Raw genomic sequence first — 21,201 nt, 5'->3', positions numbered from 1 at the left:
GGCAGGTGCTTAGGGTGAGATGGGGGCCTGGATTCACAGCATTCCACCTGGCTCCTGGTGCCAAAGACATATCTTGGGCCACTAAATAAGGTTCTAGGGTGATCTGGGGACTTGGGTTTCTAGGAGTCCATTGGGAACCTGGGTGTCACAGGAGCCACCAAGGACCACCAGATCTGTCAGGCACTTGGGTGCAACAGGGGCCTGGGTTACCAAGAGCCTGCTTTTAGTCCTGCACTGTAAGCCACCTTGAGTCATGCAAGGTGCCTGTGGCTGTTGGAGTAGGCAAGCACCAGGGTCAGCCAGAGGCCTGGGCTTGTGTTAACCTGCTAGAAGCCTTGTCATGGGAACTACTTTGGAAAACTGAAATAGTCAAGTGCCAAAGTGATCCTAGGACTGGCTTAATGGGAGCTCACCAAGAACTTTGGCCAAGAACACCATTTGGGGCCACCAAATCCAGTAGGCACTAAGGTGAGATTGGAGGCTGTGCTTCTGGGAGCCCTCAGGAAGCCTGGTGCCAAAGGATCTTCCTGGGGGTGCTGGAGTTAGCAAATAAGGAGGTGAGCAGAGCGTCAGTTTGTGGAATCCCACCATAAGTCCTGCAGTGAAACCTGCCTGGGGCTGTGTGAGCTGCCTGAGGCCACTAGAGTAGGCAAGCACTGGTATGAGCTGAGGTCTGGGTTCACTGGAGCTTGCTGGGGGCTTGGTGCCAAGGACACCATTTGGGGCTAGTGGAACTGCCAGCAGCTGCTGGAGCCAACAAGCATCAAGGTAGGTGGGGGGCTTGTGTTTGTAGGAACCTGCAGGGCACCACTGAGAGCTGCAGGAGTTGGCCTGGTGGTGGGTCCACCCTGGGTCCATGCTAAAATCCGGTGCTCACTTTATTCTCCTTTTCCCATGGGGAAGGTGTCTCTCTCCATGATGGAATGCCTGGGCTTGGGTGAGGGCTCATGAGGTTGTGTGAATGTATCTTTCATACACTCCTCAATGTGTCCATTCTTATTTCTGTGCTTTAACCAGGTGCTGTTATCACTCACCTGGAATCTTTGCTCTTGTGAAGATATTTTCACGTATGAATAGTTGTTCGAATTGATGTTGGGGGTGGGAAGAAGAACAAGCCATAGAAATTCCTATGCCACCAATTTGATGACATCACTTTTCTCAAAGATCTCCTTATGATTTTGTCATTTTAGGCATATTTTTAAATAATACTGGTTGTTCTGTGATGGCCAGAACCCCTATGTGTTCCAATTCTGGTAAGGTCTAATTAGTTATGATCTAGATAGGAGAATTAAATCACTCAGATAGATACTGAATTTCTTATATGGCTCTGGGATGCTTGTGTGAGGGTCCTCACGACCTTAGATGAAATGTGAACTTGGAATATACACTTGGTATTTGTAGAGGAGAGGCAACCAAAATCTGATTCTCCATTACTTGGAATACAATCTAAATTATATAAGCCTGGATTTGGTAGAGATTTCATAAACTTAGCCCAAATTTATATATATACCACTAGTCTAAGACACATTCTTTTTTTTTTTTTGGAGAGGAACATATACATATATACATGCATGTGTGAGAGGGGAAGAGTAAGAGGGAAAAGAAGAGAGAGAATTGTAAGCAAGCTCTGCACCCAGCAGGAAGCCAATGTGGGACTCAATCTCACAACCATGAGATCATGACCTAAGCAGAAATCAAGACTTGAATGCTTACAGGCTGAGCCATCAAGGAGGCCCACCACAGTATGTTCTTAATAAATGTGACACTGGAATACTATTTTTGAAGATAGTAACATAACTTTACCTTTTAACATTTATTAATGTATGAGATACTTCATATTTTTCTAGGTGTGCCATTTCCCTCATTGTTTATGTTCTATGTTTATATGTGTGTGTGTGTAAGGGAGGAGATTAGGATTGTAACAGGAATTCAAAAAGGAGGTAGTCAATAGTAAACATTTAGCCTATAAAATAGGATTTTTCCCTAATCTGTATCAGGTTACAATCTTGAAAAACAAGTATTTTCAAGAGAGGAAGAAAAGTTATAAAAAACATTTTATAAGTTTCCTTTGACACAAAGAAAGCCAGGTTCATGTAGTTTCTTCAACAGAATAGAGAGGAGATATTCTTTCCATCCTTCAGGTTGGGGTTTACTGTCTCCAGCAAAAGGGATATGATATAAAAGAAGTCCATTACAAAAAAGGAAAAGTAACTGGAAAACCTGTCCCTCTACCTCAGGTGACTGGTAAGAGAAAGAGGACAGAATGACAACAGGTGATAAAACATTTGTTTTATGGTCTTTTTTCCTTTCTGAACTAAGTTCTCAGGGTAGGAATCTTACTATAGAAATTAAGGGAAAATCTGAAACCAGAGGAATTTTTGTTCTATACCTTAATTGGGTCTTTAGGCAGAGACCTCCTTTCAGTGTTCCCTCCATATCGAAATGGGTCAGAAACCACATCTGAGTCAAGTTGATGGATGACATAAGCAAGGGAATGAGTCAAGTTTGGAGTCCTACTCTCCTTAAGCTCCTGTGTGGTATAGAAGGTATTTAGAAGTTCATGCATGCCCTGTGGAAATACAGGTAAAGTAGCTGATGGCTGTTGTCTATAAAGTAATCTTGATACAGGCTCATGGCTGCAGAGTGGGAGATCCTGCACAAGGTCATACTCATTACAAAAAAATCAAGAACTAACATTGTCTTTCCAATATGAGTACACTGCTTAAATGTGTCATCTCTTCCACTCCTTGAGAGAATATATAAACAAATTCTGTCTCTTATCCTTGTTAGCTTAAACCAGCCTGGTATGTTGTCTCTACTACACCATAGTAACAAGGGGCTTTCCGATTTAACTCCTTTTCCCAAGTAGATTTGACTGAGGCAAGCACAGTTATGTTATAGTGCCTTGAGTGTCTGTAGCTCTCCATTCTAACTGCTCAGATTTGCTTAGACTGGTAAACCAGCTAAGCCATAGTGGCCTAAGCACAATTTTCAAATACTCAAATACAGCCGTGCAACAGTAGCCCTAGGGTGAATTTTGTTTGTATGTGTGTATATATACACTTCCTACTAGTCAATGCCTGATATACCTGATAAAAATGAAGCAAGCCTATTGGACCAACAAGAAAATAGTATTCAATCTCTGCTTGCCAGACCAGGCATGACTGTAGACACAGTCTCCCTATTGGTGCCATCTAGGTGTCACTGGAGCATTGGAAAGCTAGGCTTTGATAGATATAAGTCCTTTCTTCTTTCCTTTCCCATTGGAAAAATTTCCTCTTGAATTTAACTTGACAGGCCAGACTTTGCTCTAGGAATAAAGGTTTACATAAGTCAATGTCTGCACTGATTTGGATAAGGTATGAATTTTATGAATTTAACAAATTCAACAGAGCTCTCTCTGTGTGTGTGTGTGTGTGTGTGTGTGTGTGTGATTGTGTGTGTGTGTGTGTTTAGTTTTACAGCATCTCTATGTCTCCATCTCTACAACCCTGGAACTGAAGATGTCTATAGACCTCTATAATTAAAGACAGTGGCAGCAATAAGAAACAAAGGAGGGAAACCTTATTTTTATATTTAAATATTTTAGTTATTGGGATGATAAATATAAAAAACTAAATTTAAGCTGCACTTAACATAATCTAAAGTCACACTATAACCAGAGGAAATAGATTTTATTTAAATTCAATTTGTGAAAAAATATATATATATATTTGTGCAACTTATGTTGCTCTTTTTTAAAACTTAAAAATTAGTAGTACATGTTATAAACATCTCTCTGGGTTTTATTTGTTGGTTTCACACACTACAATATAAAGCCTGTTAAAAAGAACATATTACATAAATTCTAAAATCACATGTTTACTTGAAAAGTTACTTTCATATAGTTTTGTTCAGCATTTTATCTTAAATATTTCTATCATGGGATAAATGGAAATAAGAATTTAAAGGTAAAATACTAACCAACTAGCTATTTTGTTGGGTTTTTTTAATTTTAAGTTTTTTTTATAGTACGTATACCCTTAACATTTTCTTCTGGATGAATATAATATTAACAGAAACCAAGTATTCGTACATAAAAGATAATTATAGAGTTAACCATGAATATTGAACATTTTGGTGTTCCCATGTGTTAATATTGTAGAACATATTCTCAATTTTACTGCACTTTAAAACTTGTTTTGCTTTTGAAAACTTGTTTAACTTAATGATATTTATTTACATAGTTCACAATATGTTTAAGAGTATTACTTTCTATATAGACAAGGCCCTGACACTCTAAAGCTGAGGTCACAGTTTGTATCAATACAATAAATACTCACTATTTTATTATATAGATTGCATATATGAAATTACAATAATATTTTACTGATAATTTAATAAGACAATATGTTAAAGAATACTAAATCTGTGTGTGTGTTTTGGAAAATGGTACTGTAAAAGAGGAAGTCTGTGAAATTTTTAATATACTGTGATCAGCATAACAAATTATGTAAATGAGTTATTTTTTAGCCTCAACCTAGTAAACGTTTTCCTGTTTATAAATATGAGGTGTAATTTATCTATTTGGGATATTTTTGAATAAGGGAATGATATCTTACTGAAAGCCAGACTTAATATTCTAAACTTTAGATGTTCTTTTTTATACAGTTCAGATAATAGAGTACCTTTCACTTTTTGAAATAAAAAAAATGTTTTTAACTTCTCATATTCTTAACTTCAAAATTACTAATGCTTTCACAATCTTTCATACCTTGGCCTCTATTGATTTCCCTTAAAAATTTTAGTAAGGAGGCTAAACCTAGGCTATTGGATTTCCATGTTAAGTATCAGCTGCAACAACACATACACTTAACACCTATATGTAATTCATGTTTGAAAACTTGCTTTGACTTTTCAAATGAGATCAATTATAAGTACATACTAAAATGATACAATAATGTTCATGTTTGACTAATAACTGAAGGAAAGAATATATTTTTTCTTCCTCTCTTCTTCCTATTCCATTTCTTGAAATGACCAGTTTCCATCCTATTGATAAAGATAGCTTTATGGCAGCTTCACTACCACAACACATGTACCACCTCTTCCAGTGTTGACAGGAACTTCCTAACACAGAAAAAATCAAGAAAAGAAATTACCGTTTTAATGAACTTTGTCCTCAGCATAATATATATAATACAACATGTTGGAGTTGAACAAGTCCTTAGCTATTCTGGTCCATCATTGCCCTGGCATAAAGATGTAAAATGCAGTCCAGATAGTTGTCCAATATAGTGGAAAGAGTATATTATTTAAATTATGTAGACCTGAGTTTTAGGAGCAGTTGATTTGGGGTGATGATTTTCTCATTTGAAAAGTTACAGCTAATAATTCTCATCCTTCAAAGTTTTTGTTAGGATTAAGTAAGACAATGTATAAAAATAATTTGGCAGATAATGTTTATAATTCCATTATCCATTAGTTCTCTTTCACTCTTTCCAAAGTCACACAATGAAAGAGTGAAAATCCAGGAATAGAATCTAGATCTCTTAGCTACTGGTCAATAATTTCCAGAAAATTAAATTCCACAAGCTTATACAAATATTTTGATTATTGTATTTGATCTAACAACTCCTTGTTTGCTAAAAAAAATTATCTGCCATTCCTAGCTGGTCCTGAGCATTGATAAAGTAAGAAGCTACCTACATGGCCAAATTTGAATGTTCCTGAGGGTCTTAATGAATAATATTGTTGGAGAAAAGAGACAGAAAGTCATTATCAACTATCATTATATTAACACATATTTATTTACGATAGTAACCAACTTACTACATACACTACAGAGCAGCAAGAAGTCAGTGTAAGGGAAGGTGAAGTTAGATAAAATACAATGTTTGTCTGTGGAAATGATGAAAAATTAATCATAATCTAATTTTTTCTATTAAGCCATCATTTAATTAATAGAACACCATTAGATATTTTGGAATAAATTCATAGTTATCACTAGAAAAAATGTCAAAAATATCAAGTTTGGCTTTAGAATCCCCAAGATATCCTTTCACGGCCTTCTTATACTCTCCTTAGAATTTCTTCTGTTTGATGCCTAGCATTCTTGAGAGGGTTTAATTTCAGTTTCTCATCATGCACTAAATTCCTTGAGTGACTGATTAAGATGAAAATTGTTGCAGTTTATAGAATCTATAAAAATGGAACTGAAAAAAAATTTCCCATGGGCAACAGCCAATAAGAAGGAGCAGATATTTTTAGACAAGGACATTGCTCTTGAGTTCTCAAGTCGTAATACATACATAAAAAAGCCAGAGTAAAGCTTTTGAATTATTGGATCTGATTCACTTTTTTGTGAAAGGAATGAGTCCATAAAGTCAAGAGAATGTGCTGTCCCCTTTCATATAAGTACTGATGGATCCTGTTCATGACAAATTAGATCGACTATTTCTCTATAGCATAGATAAAGAAAATACTGCAAATTTTACTAAAATATTCTGGGTAGGCCCTAGAGAAGAAAAGGATGAAATTAATTCTGAAGTATATTTTTTAAACTTTTATTAAAACCTGAAATGTACTAATTTCCATACTTTCAATGATAGTACCTCTTTCCATTCATTGTTCTGTGCATCATATGACTCAACAGTGTTCAAATAAGTGTGTCCATCATATCCTCCAACCACATAGAGTTTACCTCCGAGGGGACAAACAGCAACGGCATCTCGAACACTCAGAGGTGCCACAGTTGACCATGAATCATTTTTTGGATCATACCTTAAGAAGTTTAGGAAGACAATTGAAAAGGGAAGTCCAATAGTGTTAAAAATAATAAACATTAATAAAATGTATACTTATCCAATATAAGGAATTAAAAACACCTTACAAATATCAAGTTTAGTTTGACCAATAAGTGTTAAAATAAATGCATGACAAAATTCTATTCATCCACAAGAGGTCACTCAAGCATATAAAAAATGTATTTCCTTTCCAAAATACTATGTATTTCTTTGATCAGTACTCAGATTCTCTATGAGGAAATTTCATATATTAGTATCTTAACATTATATGAAAAATGCCCCCTCTCTTTTTTAGTATGCTATTTGGAGAACTTTTGTTTTTCTCTTATCCTTTGTTTTTCAAAAGTTGTATGTGAGATGCCTGATCTTATCATGTGAAAGCTCACATTTCAAGTAAATCTGAATATAATTGTCTTTTTTGTTTTGTAGACTGTAGTAAAATAGTTTTAATACTGTTTTTAGTTAGAATGGCCATAGTCTTATCCTATATTTTCCCCCCATGAATATTCCTATTTATTGTAACAGAAGGATTTTTTCCATTTTAATCTGAAGCTAATTCTTTATCTCCAAACATTTTCTGTGAGCAAAATGAAAGATAATTCAGTAAGTAATAAAATCTTCTCCAGGAATTCTTTCCTAAAATTTTAAGCCTTTTAAAAAATGCATAACGCTAAAATTCAAAAGGAATAAACAATGAAAGAAAACTTATATAATTATACATGGAAATGTTCTCTGATTTTGTATTGACCTAGGTACAAAACTCAATGAAAAAGGTGTATTTTACAGAAGACATTTTTATTTATTACCTTCTACTAATTTTATTATATTTCTATTACCCCTTTCAGTTCTTTTTTGATGTCTTTAATTATACTCTAAATTATCTAATCTCAGGTTCCATTTGAACTTGGTCTCACATCCAGTAATATTTTTAATAATATCTGTAATCAGCAATAACTAAAATATCTTTCATGTCTCATACATATTGCTGAGTGTCATGTAACATCATCTTCAATTTTGATGTTATAATAAAACCTAGAACCAGAAAATCCACAACTGTATGCTTTAGTTAAACAAAATTTTCAACATATTTGCTATTGTTAATTGATGCTGCAGTCAACTAACAGAGTACACATATAAATGAATGGGGAATCAAGGCTCACAGAAGGGTTTCTTTACACATTTGCATCCAAACCTGACTTTCCTGTATGTGCATGATAATGCTAAAAAATCTGGCAAATCTGGATATAACATGAGGGATTGGGGTAATGTTGAATCTTCTGAAGAAAAGGCATTTGCACTATGGTTACTATCTGTAAAGACACACAGGAGAAGTTATTAAAGTAAATGTTTAGCCACTATATCACTTTCAAATTAAATAACATCACATTTCTCCCTTTTTGTTTTTGCTTTTCTATCTCTCCTCACTTTGAATATACGTATATATATTCTAGTAGAAAAAAAAATGGAGCCTGAAATAAAGACAATTCATCATGGATTTATTCCTACACTTACAGAAATTAGGAATCATTTTCTTGACTTCTTTGCCTCAATTTTCTGATCAACATTGTAGAAATAGTAATCCCTGAATCAACCACCATGTTTATGTGATGATTTTAGAAAACTTTAAATGATTACTTTAAATAATTGAATGAGACTCCTAAGGTATTAATAGGCCAACAGTGTTTTAGGTGTTGAAAACAGTGACAGGAAAATTGTCTCAGACATAAAAATGAGGATGATCAAATTTCATTAAACATGAACTTTTGATTGGCTTTCTACTAACAGGACTATTTTATAACTCTGTAGGTGTTAAGTTGTAGAAAGCTGAGTTTTCTTGTGATTCTTATACATGACAATATAAATGAATTTTGCCTGATAGAGATAGAATTAATTTCCATCAGGTAGAAATGACCCCCAATGATTGCATTTTACTCTCTATAAGATATTAACTACTTCCTTGTCTATTAATATTTTTTTCAGTATTATTAATTGTCTTTATGTCTTTTCTTCAAAGATTCTTTGAAAGATTCAGTTTTAACATCATATAAATTGCCTCATTAGTTAACGAATCATAAAATCTTTGACCCATGTTAATTTTATATTTGTATGAAAGCCATAATTATAATTTTTTGAAAATTATAATTTAACACTTGCCATTTTCTTAAGGTCTTTTGAAGGAAAACACCAATAAGGGGATAATAATAGTAATGACAATAATAATCATTACAAAAACAATACAAACAAATACAATACCATCAGATAACTTCTACTGAGTATGTAACAGGTGCCAGGAAGTATGCTTACTGCCTTATTATTTATCATATTATGCTCTATGAAGTTGACACTATAATCATCCCTTTATTTTTTCACATGAGGAAACTGATGTTAGTGGATGTAAAATAACTGGGTCAAGGTCACATAATTTGTAAATAGTAGACCTGGGATTTGAACTCAGATTGGTCTGACTCCAAACTTAATATTTTAACTAGTATACTATACATTTTTTGGTATATGGGAAGTGTTCTTTTTTTCCATTAATTATTTTAATATATCTGATTTTTTAAAAATAAATATTTTTGGAAATTTAACTATGTCAGTAAATAAGATTAAACATTTAAGTATTAGGATATGTTTGTCGAATATTTAGTTTTGTAGTCTGCACTATGAACTTTTTTATATCAAATATGAATTGAGTTTATATTTTTCTAGTTGCATGTGTGAATGCCTATTTAAATAAATATAGACACTTTAAGAAATTGTAAAGTTAATTTTACATTGGGCTCTCTGCTGTCAGTGCGGAACCCACTTTGGATATTCTGTCTCCCTCTCTCTGTGTCTCCCCCTCCTCTCTCTCAAAAATAAATAAACATTAAAAAATTATTTTATGTATTCTAGAATTTTTCTTATTAAATACATATTTTTCTACCAAACTTTGTTTTTTACACATATGCATTTAGATACAAAGAACCAAGCAAATGCAACACAAGTTATACCACTAAGATTCAATAAGAAGATTCAATAAGAAGCCTCCAAAGCTGCAATAGAACAAAGCATGGATTCTAATATACATAAAAATCTCTTACTAATTTGGATTTCTTACAAGAAAATTGCTATTATAAGTGCTTAGAATATTATTTCTGTCTATAAATTTACATGATTTAATTTTTAATTAAGAAGAAACTTTGTGAAGGCAGGTCTGATTTTCATAGTAACAAACCTTCATGACTTTTTATTTATTAAATGTAATTTTGTACAGTACTGTGTTATTTTGTATAAAACTCTTCTAAGTAACTTTTTATATTTTGGTAAAGGACATAAATTCTCTATATCAATATGGAGAATATGGCCACTCTTTGGCTTCACCTTCTCATGAATGTATAACTCCAATACAGTTTTAAGTATTAATGGAAACTTAAGATAGCATAATTAGTTTTACATGAATTTGTTTCTACTTTTAATAAAGTTGCATTTTCTCAAATATAGTAATTCCTGATATTGTCTGTTTATGATCTAGTCTTTTCCAATATCAATAGTTTGTATAAAGAGGAGGCTATAGTTATTCTATGTTTTAAAAACTCAAATATTTTCACAGGCATAAAAATAGAATCTGGTGTCTAGGTACCATTACTTAAAATGAAAACTTAGCTTTTATGGATACAAGTATGAGATTTTGAATGTGTGTATATATTTTCTGACAGGTGGATTTGTACCAAATCTTTTGTGAGTTGTATGCTCTCTACACTTTGGTCTATAGAAGGCATCAACAAATTATCTAGGCAATTAAATAGGTGATGAGTGTTAAGCAGGGCACTTGTGATGAGCACTGGGTGCTGTAAGTGATGAATTGCTAAGTTCTAACCTGAAACGAATATTGTATTATATGTTAACTAACTGGAATTTAATAAAAACTTGAAAAAATAAAATTTAAATAAATAAATTGATCAATTAATAATAAAATAAAATTTCAATAGAAACTATTCTTTTCTCAATTTCTTACAGTAGATTTTATTTTATTTTTTAATATGAAATTTACTGCCAAATTGGTTTCTATACAACACCCAGTGCTCATTCCAACAAGTGCCCACCTCAATACCCCTCACCCACTCTCTGCACCCTCCCATCCACCATCAACCCTCAGTTCTCAGTTTTTAACAGCCTCTTATGTTTTGGCTCCCTTCCTCTCTAACTTTTTTTTTCCCTTCTCCTCCCCCATGGTCTTCTGTTAAGTTTCTCAGAATCCACATAGGAGTGAAAACATATGGTATCTATTTTTCTCTGTATGACTTATTTCACTTAGCATAACACTCTCCAGTTCCATCTATTTTGCTACAAAAGGCCATATTTCATTCTTTCTCATTGCCACGTAGTATTCCATTGTGTATATAAACCACAATTTCTTTATCCATAAATCTAACCTATGAGCCAGCAATAGCACTGCTAGAAATTTACCCAAGAGATACAGAATGCTGATGCATAGGGGCACTTGTACCCCAATGTTTATAGCAATGCTTTCAACAATAGCCAAATTATGGAAAGAGCCTAAATGCCCATCAACTGATGAATGGATAAAGAAATTGTGGTTTATATACACAATGGAATCTTACAGTGGATTTTAAGCAAATATTTATTCTACTATATATTTTTGATCTTTCTAAAAGAGAAACACAATTCCCCTTCACACACACACACAAACACACATGCACGTGCTTAGTAAAAGCTTAAAATTTGGTACACATGCCAAAATTCTGCATTAATAAAAGTAGAAATTATTGGCTTGAGGTTTAATTATATCATTTTTCCTGAGTGTAATATACTGAGCTTTTGGTTTCATATTGAAATGGAAAGTCAAATATGATTAGTTTCCAAATTTTACAAAATCTTTTTTGCCACTATTTGTCATTTAACCAAAGAGGGTTTCAACTTCCACTTCTGTGTGGTGATAAGGATGTACTAGATTTTCAAGGTCCTTTTCATTTGTAATTACATATAATTTCTTTATTGTACTTCAGTATATAAATAAAGGACATAACAAGTTCAGCTTTATCTTTCAAATACGCAGGTGACCCAAAGTGATTTTCATGTGATTTTTATATTGTTTCTAATGTTGCATCACTAGTGAGTTATGTCAGCAAGCTGGTAGACTAAGAAGCTCTAGGATCTCATGCTGTCACAGAAACATTAAATAGATATTAGCTGAAATAACTATAGGAGTTCTGGAAATCATTCAAAGATCCACAGCCAAATAAATTCTCAGTCAAGAAAAAGCTTCATTCAAATCAATAGGCAGTTTTGTGATATTTTCACTTGTCCTTGCCCCAACACTCCCAGCAAATGACATCATGGTTTGTAGAAAGCAGTGACCCAGTCCCAGTTCCTTTCCTTGAACCAGAGATAAAACAGAACTAATATACAAGAATCTAACCAGTCTGGTTGCTGAAAGACAGATTATTCTCTGTTACATAATTCAGATATCAGAGTCAAACATGACACAGCCCAGATCTCAGGTTAAGAAAATTCATGGGAAGTTGTAGAACACATGGCTTGTGAAGCATGTAGGGATATTACCGATATATACACAACTTGGGAAAAAGATAACTGATTGAAGATTATAAGAGAACAGCTAAAGCTTAAGAAGCAGCATGGCTGAAACTCTTAAGTAAAATAAGACATTTAAAAACTGTCATATACACAGAGAATCAAAACACACACAGGCACACACACATACAAAAGTCGAGGAAACACACATCCAAGAAATGTCTGAAAAGACCTCAAGTCTTCATACTGGGTTGATCCCAGGCACAGAAGATGACCTGCTAATTAGTGATGGTTTTCCCATGCATGGAGCCAGTCTTCAGACACTGGAACAGGTATGTAATTTCAAATGCCCAATTTTATAAAAAAAATCACAAAAAATACAAATAAACAGGAAAATGAGTTTCATTAAAAAAGAAACAGAAAAGAAATCTCTGGAAAACATCCCTGTAAAAACACAGGTATCTGACATACCAGATAAAGACATTAAGGCCACTATCATATATATGTTCAAAGAGCTAAAAGAAAGACAGACTAAAGGAAACTAAAAGATCTGGAACTAAAAGAAAACTAAAAGAAATCAAGAAAAATATAACCCAACAAAATGAGGATGTTAACAAAGGAAAATAAATTATGATGAAGAACCAAACAGAAAATCTACAGCTGAAAAATAAAATCACTGAATTAAAAAAAAATCACTAGAGGGAGTCAGTAGGAAACTCAGGCAGGAAGAAGAACAAATAAGTTAACCTGAAGACATGTCATTTAAAATTATGAAGTCTAGGGAGCAAAAAATACAGAAAACTTAACAGAGTCTAACAGACGTATGAGACAGCACAATTGGATCAACATAGGCATTTTGGAAGTCCCAGAAGAGAGTGGAAGAGGAAGAAATAATATTTGAAGAAATAATAGCTTAAATCTTCCCAAATGTGAATAAAACGGGAATCTACAAATCCAAGAATCTAAGTGAACTTCAAGCAGAAGAAATATAAACAGACCCACACTGGAATAATATAATCAAATTGTTGAACATCAAACGCAAAAAGAATCTTGAAAGCAGCAAGAGAAAATCAATTTTTGACATGCAAGTATCCTCAATAAGATTATGAGCAAATTTTTTAGCAGAAAACTGTAGGAACGTATATTGAAAGTACTGAAAGAAAAATCCTGTCAACTGAGAATTCTATACCTGACAAAACTTTCTTCAAAAAAGAGGGAAATATTAAGACACTCCCAGATAAGCTATTGGTAAAGGAGTTTACATCTAGTAAATCTGTCCTACAAGAAATTCTAAAGTTGGTTCTTCAAGTTGTAATAAAAAATTACTAAACAATAACTCAGAGTCATATGAATATATGAATAAATATTTATATTTATAGAATATGTATATATGAATATATAAAGTTCTCTGGTACAAGTAAAAACATTGGCTAGTTATTAATAAAACTAGATATTATTTTAATTTTGGTTTGCATCTCTACTTTTTATTCTTCTACAGGTTGTAAAAACCAAAAGCATGAATATAATCATAAAGCTATGTTAATCGGTATACAATATATAAAGACAGAATTTGTTATATCAATAACATAAAACAGGGGAGAAGGCAGAGCTGTAAAGATTATTTTTATGCAACTGAAGTTAATTTGGTGTCAATTTAAAAAAGATTGGTAAACTTTTAGAATGTTATTTGTAATCCCAATGATGATCACAAAAGAAATAATTATAGAATATACAAAAAGGAATTGAGAGGGGCATCAAGACGTCACTATGAAAAATCAACTGAACACAATGAAGGCAGGAAGAAAGGAAAGGAGGGACAAAATAGCTATGAGATATATAAAAACAAATAACAAAATGGCAATAGTAATTATTTCTAAGTAATCACATTAAATGCCAATGGATTAAATTCCCTTATCAAAGGGTATATCTTGGTAGAAGGCTTAAAAAAAGAAAACAGAGAGAAGCCAAGATGGCAGAACAACATGGAAATTTTTTGTGTGTCTTGCATCCATGAAATACATCCAGACCAACACTAAACCATCCAATACACCTAGAAAAACTGATTGGAGGATTAACACAACAATCTGCACAAACTGAACCACAGAATTCAGCAGGTACATGGCGCGTAGATGTGAATTTGGGGAGCAAGAAGCTGCAGAGGGCAGGGAACCACTTTTGCGGGTGGAGAGAGGATGGAGACTGGGGAAGAATATGGGAAAAGCACCCCTCCCCAAAAGCAGCTGGAGAGAAAGTGGAAAATTGGAAATAGCTGCAGGGACAAAACTAAAAGTGGAGAAAGGAGAAAGGAGAAAGGAGAGGGTTTAAATTCCATTAAGACTGTAAACTAGGGGAGCGCAGAGTCTGCAATTCCACAGCTTGATACCTGGCGGTGCTCTGGTGGGAAGGGCGAATCCCCAGGAACAGAGTGGGGTCCGGGAGGTTCTTGGGCCACACGGGGAAAAGCGGATCCACTGCTTGAAGGACATTTGATAGAGACTGTTGAAGCCACCTGGTCCCAGCAGATCCCAGAAAATGGCCACATTTGCTGGTGCTGGAACAAGGTCCTTAAGGGTGGAACCCTGGTGCCAGATGTATGTTGTGATTTTCCATAATCCCTGAAACACTGCTGCTACACTATCTCGTGAACTTTTACTGGGGTGGGCTGGCACCTGGCCACAGTCTCAGGCACCAGCAGCAGCAGGGTCCAGCAAGTGTTCCTGGGTGCAGCCAGCATTCAGCCATTGTTCATTCAGCCATTGCTTGGTGAGACCCTCCCACAGAGGGGCAGAACAGGTCAAAGCAGCAGTCCTTCAGAAGTAAGGGACCGGGGAAAACAGCTGAAACTGAGACAAAACTCGGGAGAGAGGTACTGCTTGGGGCCTGGTCATGGAGAGTGAAAAAGCAGGGAGTGGACCAGAGCTGAAGACAGAGGACAAGTGCACAATTGCTGATCCAGAGAACAGACTGGGTAGCTGGGTGGCTCCATTTTCACCACTCCCACGCATGCCCATACACACCCAAGAACTCTGCAACAATCCATCCCAGTAGGCTAACAGCGCCATCTAGTGGAGAGCAGAACAGTTAAACTGAGCCCCACCCAACTGGGGCAACTTCGTTCTTCAAGAACACAAATTTCACCCACCACTGACTTAGTTTATGGACTATAAAGTACTATATAGACTGACTTCTAGGGAAAACAAAGCAATTTCAGTCCTACTTCAATCTGTTAGAGGGTTCCTGTATTCAATTTTCTTTCTTTTTCTCTTTTACATTTCTTTTCTTTTTCTTTATACAGAAAGAGAAAAAAATCATTTTTATTTTCAATTTTTATTAAAAATATTTTTCTTTAATTTTTATTACTATATTTTTTACTTTTGTGTATTTTGCTCAAATTCTATTTTACTTCCATCATTTTATTTGAGTCGACCTCAGTGTATTCACCTTTCCAAAGTTTCAGTTTCCTTTTTTATCTTTCCTTTTCCTTTTTTCCCTTTTTCGTTTCATTTCTTTTTCTTGAATGCAGAAAGAGAAAAACTTCATTTTTACTTTAAATTTCTATTAAAATATTTTATTTAATTATTTAATATATTTTCTTTTTATGTAAACTTGTTCAAATTCTATTTTGCTTGCATCATTTTATTTTAGTTTACCACCGTGTACTCACTTTTTCAAATTTACATAAGATTTCCTCTTTGTCTTTTTTTTCTTTTTTAAATCATTTTCTATTTTTTGATTCTTTTCTTTTATCTTGAATACAGAAAAAGAAAAAAATCATATTTATTTTTAATTTTTATTAAAAATAATTTCTTTAATTTTTTCTACTATATTCTTTACTCTTCTTTATATATTTTTTTTCAAATTCTATTTTACCCCATCATCTCTTTTTGGTCTACTTCACAGTATTCATTTTTTTTTTCAAATTCTCAAACAATTTCCTTTTTTTTTCTTTTCCTTCCTTTTCTTTTTTCCTCCCTCCTCCTTTTTTTTTCTCTAGTCTGTAAACCACTTTCAACACCCAAACCAAAACACACCTAGGATCTCGCATCATCTATTCGATTTGTGTGTGTGTGTGTGTGTGTGTGTTTAATTTTTAATTTTAATCTTTTTTAATTTTAATTGTTTTAATTTCAATTTTTCTGACTGATTAATTCCTTTTCTTCCTTCAGAATGACAAAATGAAGGAATGAGCCCCAAAAGAAAGAGCATGAAGAAACGACAGCCAGGGATTTAACCAATACAGATACAAGCAAGATGTCTGAGCCAGAATTTAGAATCACGATAATAAGAATACTAGCTGGAGTTGAAAATAGATTAGAATCCCTTTCTGCAGAGATAAAAGAAGGAAAAATAGGCAGAATGAAATTAAAAATGCTATAACTGAGCTGCAATCATGGATGGATGCAGCGGCAGCAAGGATGCATGAAGCAGAACAGAGAATCAGTGATATAGAGGATAAACTTATAGAGAATAATGAAGCAGAAAAAAAGAGGAAGATTAAGGCAAAAGAGCACGATTTAAGAATTAGAGAAATGAGTGACTCATTAAAAAGGAACAACATCAGAATCATAGGGGTCACAGAAGAAGAAGAGAGAGAAATAGGGGTGGAAGGGTTATGTTAGAAAATCATAGTGGAAAATTTTCCTAACCTGGGGAAAGACACAAACATCAAAATCCAGGAAGCACAGAGGACTCCCATTAGATTCAACAAAAACTGACAAAAAGGCATATCATAGTCAAATTCACAAAATACTCAGGCAAGGAGAGAATCATGAAAGCAGCAAGGGAAAAAAAAAGTCCCTAACCTACAAGGGAAGACATATCAGGTTTGCAGCAGGCCTTTCCATGGAAACTTGACAGGCCCAAAAGGAGTGGAAGGATGTATTCAGAGTGATGAATCAGGAAAATATGCAGCCAAGAACTCTTTTTCCAGCAAGGCTGTCATTCAAAATAGGAGAGATAAAAAGGTTCCCAGACAAACAAAAATTAAAGGAATTCCTGACCACTAAACAAGCCCTGCAAGAAATTTTAAGGGGGACTCTCTGAAGGGAGAAAAGATGAATATATATATATATATATCAAAAGCAACAAAGATTAGAAAGGACCAGAGAACACCACCAGAAACTCCAACTCTACAAACATCATAACTGCAATAAATTCATATCTTTCAGTACTCACTCTAAACATCAATAGACTCAATGCTCCAATCAAAAGACATAGGGTAACAGAATGGTTAAGAAAACAAGAACCATCTATATGCTGTTTACAAGAGACCCACTGTAGACCTAAAGACACCTTCAGATTGAAAATAATGGGATGGAGAACCATTTATCATGCTAATGGTCAACAAAAGAAAGCCAGAGTAGCTATACTTATATCAGACAATCTAGACTTTAAAATAAAGACTGTATCAAGAGATGCAGAGGGGCATTATATCATAATCAAAGGGTCTCTAGACCAAGAAGACCTAACAATTGTAAACATTTATGTGCCAATGTGTAACACCCAAATATATAAATCAATTAATCACAAACATAAAGAAACTCATTGATAGTAATACCATAATAGTAGGAAACTTCAACACCCCACTCACAGCAATGGACAGATCATCTAATCAAAAAATCAACAAGGAAACAATGGCTTTGAATGACACACTGGACCAGATGGACTTAACAGATATATTCAGAACATTTCATCCTAAAGCAGCAGAATATACATTCTTCTCCAGTGCACATGGGAACGTTCTCCTGAATAGACCATATACTGGGACACAAACCAGCCCTAAGTAAGTACAAAGAGACCAAAATCATACCAGGCATATTTTCAGACCACAACACTATGAAACTCGAAATCAACCACCAGAAAAAAGTGGTTTGGAAAGTTAACAGATACTTGGAGACTGAAGAACATCTTACTAAAGAATAAATGGGCTAACCAAAAAGTTAAAAACATAGAAATGGAAGGAAAACTTCCAAACTCTTTATGAAGCCAGCATTACCTTGATCCCAAAACCAGAAAAAGACGCCACTAAAATGAGAAGTAGAGACAAATTTCCCTGATGAACATGGGTGCAAAAATCCTCAACAAGATATTAGCCAACTGGATCCAACAATACATTAAAAAATTATTCACCACGACCAAGTGGGATTTATACCTGGGAGGTAGCGCTTGTTCAATATCTGCAAAAAAATCAATGTGTTTAATCACATCACTAAAAGAAAGGACAAGAACCACAGGGTCTTCTCAATAGATGCAGAGAAAGCTTTTGAAAAATATAACATCCATTCTTGATAAAAACCCTTAAGAAAGTAGGGATAGAAGGATCATATCTAGAGATCATAAAAGCCATATATGAAAGACCCAATGCTGATATCATACTCAATGGGGAAAAACTGAGAGCTTTCCCCCTGAGGTCAGGAACAAGATGGGGATGTCCACTCTCCCCACTGTTATTCAGCATAATATTGGAAGTCTTAGCCTCAGCAATCAGACAACACAAAGAAATAAAAGGCATCCAAATCAGCCAGGAGGAGGTCAAACTTTCATTCTTTGCAGATAACATGATACTCCATATGAAAAACAAAAGATTCAACCAAAAAACTGGTAGAACTGATCCTTGAATTCAGCAAAGTGGAAGGATATAAAATCAATGCACAGAAATTGGTTGCATTCCTAGACACCAACAATGAAGCAACAGAAATAGAAATCAAGGAATCAATCCCATTTACAATTGCACCAAAACCCATAAATTTCCTAGGAACAAACCTAACCAAAGAGGTGAAAAATTTATACACTGAAAACTATAGAAATATTATGAAAGAAATTTAAGAAGACAAACACAAAAAAGGAAAAAAGATTCCATGTTCCTGGATTGGAAGAACAAATATTGTTAAAATTTCAATACTACCCAAATCAATCTACATATTCAAGGCAATACCTATCAAAATAACACCAGCATTCTTCACAGAGCTAGAACAAACAATCCTAAAATTTCTATGGAACCAGAAAACACCCAGAATAGCAAAAGTAATCTTGAAAAAGAAAACCAAAGTAGGAGGCATCACAATCCCGGACTTCAAGCTATACTCCAAAGCTGTAATCATCAAGACAGTATGGTACTGGCACAAAAACAGATACACAGATCAATGGAACAGAATAAAGAACCCAGAAATGGACCCATAAATGTATGTCCAACTAATCTTTGACAAAGCCAGAAAGAATATCCAATGGAATAAAGACAGTCTCTTCAACAAGTGGTGCTGGGAAAACTGGACAGCGACATGCAGAAGAATGAACCTGGACTACTTTCTTACACCATACACAAAAATAAACTCAAAATGGATGAGAGACCTAAGTGAAAGACAGGAAGCCATCAAAATCCTTGAGCAAAAAGCAGGCAAAAACCACTTTGATCTTGCTGCAGCAACTTCTTAGTCAACACATCTCTGGAGGCAAGGGAAACAAAAACAAAAATGAACTACTGGGACCTCATCAAAATAAATGCTTCTGCATAGCAAAGGAAACAATCAGCAAAACCAGAAGGCAACCAACAGAATGGTAGAAGATATTTGCAATAACATATCAGATAAAGGGTTGGTATCCAAAATCTGTAAAGAACTGATCAAATTCAACACCCAAAAAACAAATAATCCAGTGAAGAAATGGGCAAAAGACATGAATAGACACATCTCCAAAGAAGGCATCCAGATGGTCAACTGACACATGAAAGAATGCTAAACATCACTCATCATCAGGGAAATACAAATCAAAACCACAATGAGATGTCACCTTACACCTGTCAGAATGGCTAACATTAACAACTCAGGCAACAACAGATGTTGGCGAGGATGCAGAGAAAGAGGATCTCTTTTGTATTGTTGTTGGCAATGCAAACTGGGCAGCCTCTATGGAAAACAGTATGAAGGTTCTTCAAAAAATTAAAAATAGAACTACCCTAGGATCCAGTAATTGCACTACTAGGTATTTATCGAGGGGATACATGTATTCAGTTTCGAAGGGGCAAATGCACCAAACTGTTTATAGCAGCACTATCAACAATAGCCAAAACAAGGAAAGATCCCAAATGTCCATCGATGGATGAATGGATAAAGAAGATGTGGTATATATACATACAATGGAGTATTACCTGACAATCAAAAAGAATAAAACTTTGTCATTCACAACTCTGTGCAATGGAACTGGAGGGTATTATGCTAAGCGAACTTAGTTAGAGAAAGACAAATATCATATGACTTCACTCATATGAGGACTTTAAGATACAAAACAGATGAACATAAGGGAAGCAAAGAAAAAATAATAAAAAAATAAGGAGGGGGACAAAAACTTAACAGACTCTTAAATATGGAGAACAAACAGAAGGTTACTGGAGGGGTTGTGGGAGGAGGGATGGGCTAAATGGGTAACAGGCACTAAGGAATCTACTCCTGAAATCATTGTTGCAGTATATGCTAACTAACTTGGATGTAAATTTAAAGTAAATAAATAAAATAAAACAAAATAAAATAATATAAAATAAAGTAAAATAAAACAAAACAAAACAAAATAAAATAAAATAAAAAGAAACACAGATGTTTAGTAGTTCTGGAAAGTGTTAAAGTAAAGAAAATTGGTGAACATACCTTACCTGTTACCCAATTTTTGGCTAAAAACCTCTTTTTTCTTATATGTTACACCAATCAACATCTTGCACAACGTGTGTTGTTCTATGTTCATGGAATACATCTCTGGAGTACTCCAGATTTTAGAGACCAGTAATGCCTCTGCTATGAAAGGATAATCACAGTACAGGTGAAAAGAAAATTTACCACTACTGATATCATGAGTGAAGGATCAATGTCAGCTTGAGTCAGTTTTTCTTCATCTA

The 21,201-nt window shown here is 34.3% G+C and overlaps 1 protein-coding gene across 1 annotated transcript in view; it reads right to left on the bottom strand.

Moving 5' to 3' along the window:
- Positions 1 to 5,049: 5,049 nt before the first annotated feature.
- The window catches only part of KLHL4 (kelch like family member 4), a 192,735-nt gene continuing 176,583 nt past the window's right edge, over positions 5,050 to 21,201 (bottom strand). The window contains 2 exon segments of the mRNA XM_007085586.2: positions 5,050 to 5,109; positions 6,594 to 6,762. Coding sequence (XP_007085648.2) covers positions 5,050 to 5,109; positions 6,594 to 6,762 — 229 coding nt within the window.

This window comes from Panthera tigris, chromosome X (genome assembly GCF_018350195.1).
Source record: "Panthera tigris isolate Pti1 chromosome X, P.tigris_Pti1_mat1.1, whole genome shotgun sequence".
NCBI lineage: Eukaryota > Metazoa > Chordata > Mammalia > Carnivora > Felidae > Panthera > Panthera tigris.
Note: the sequence above shows the minus strand (reverse complement) of the source record. Positions and strands in the feature narration are given on the sequence as shown.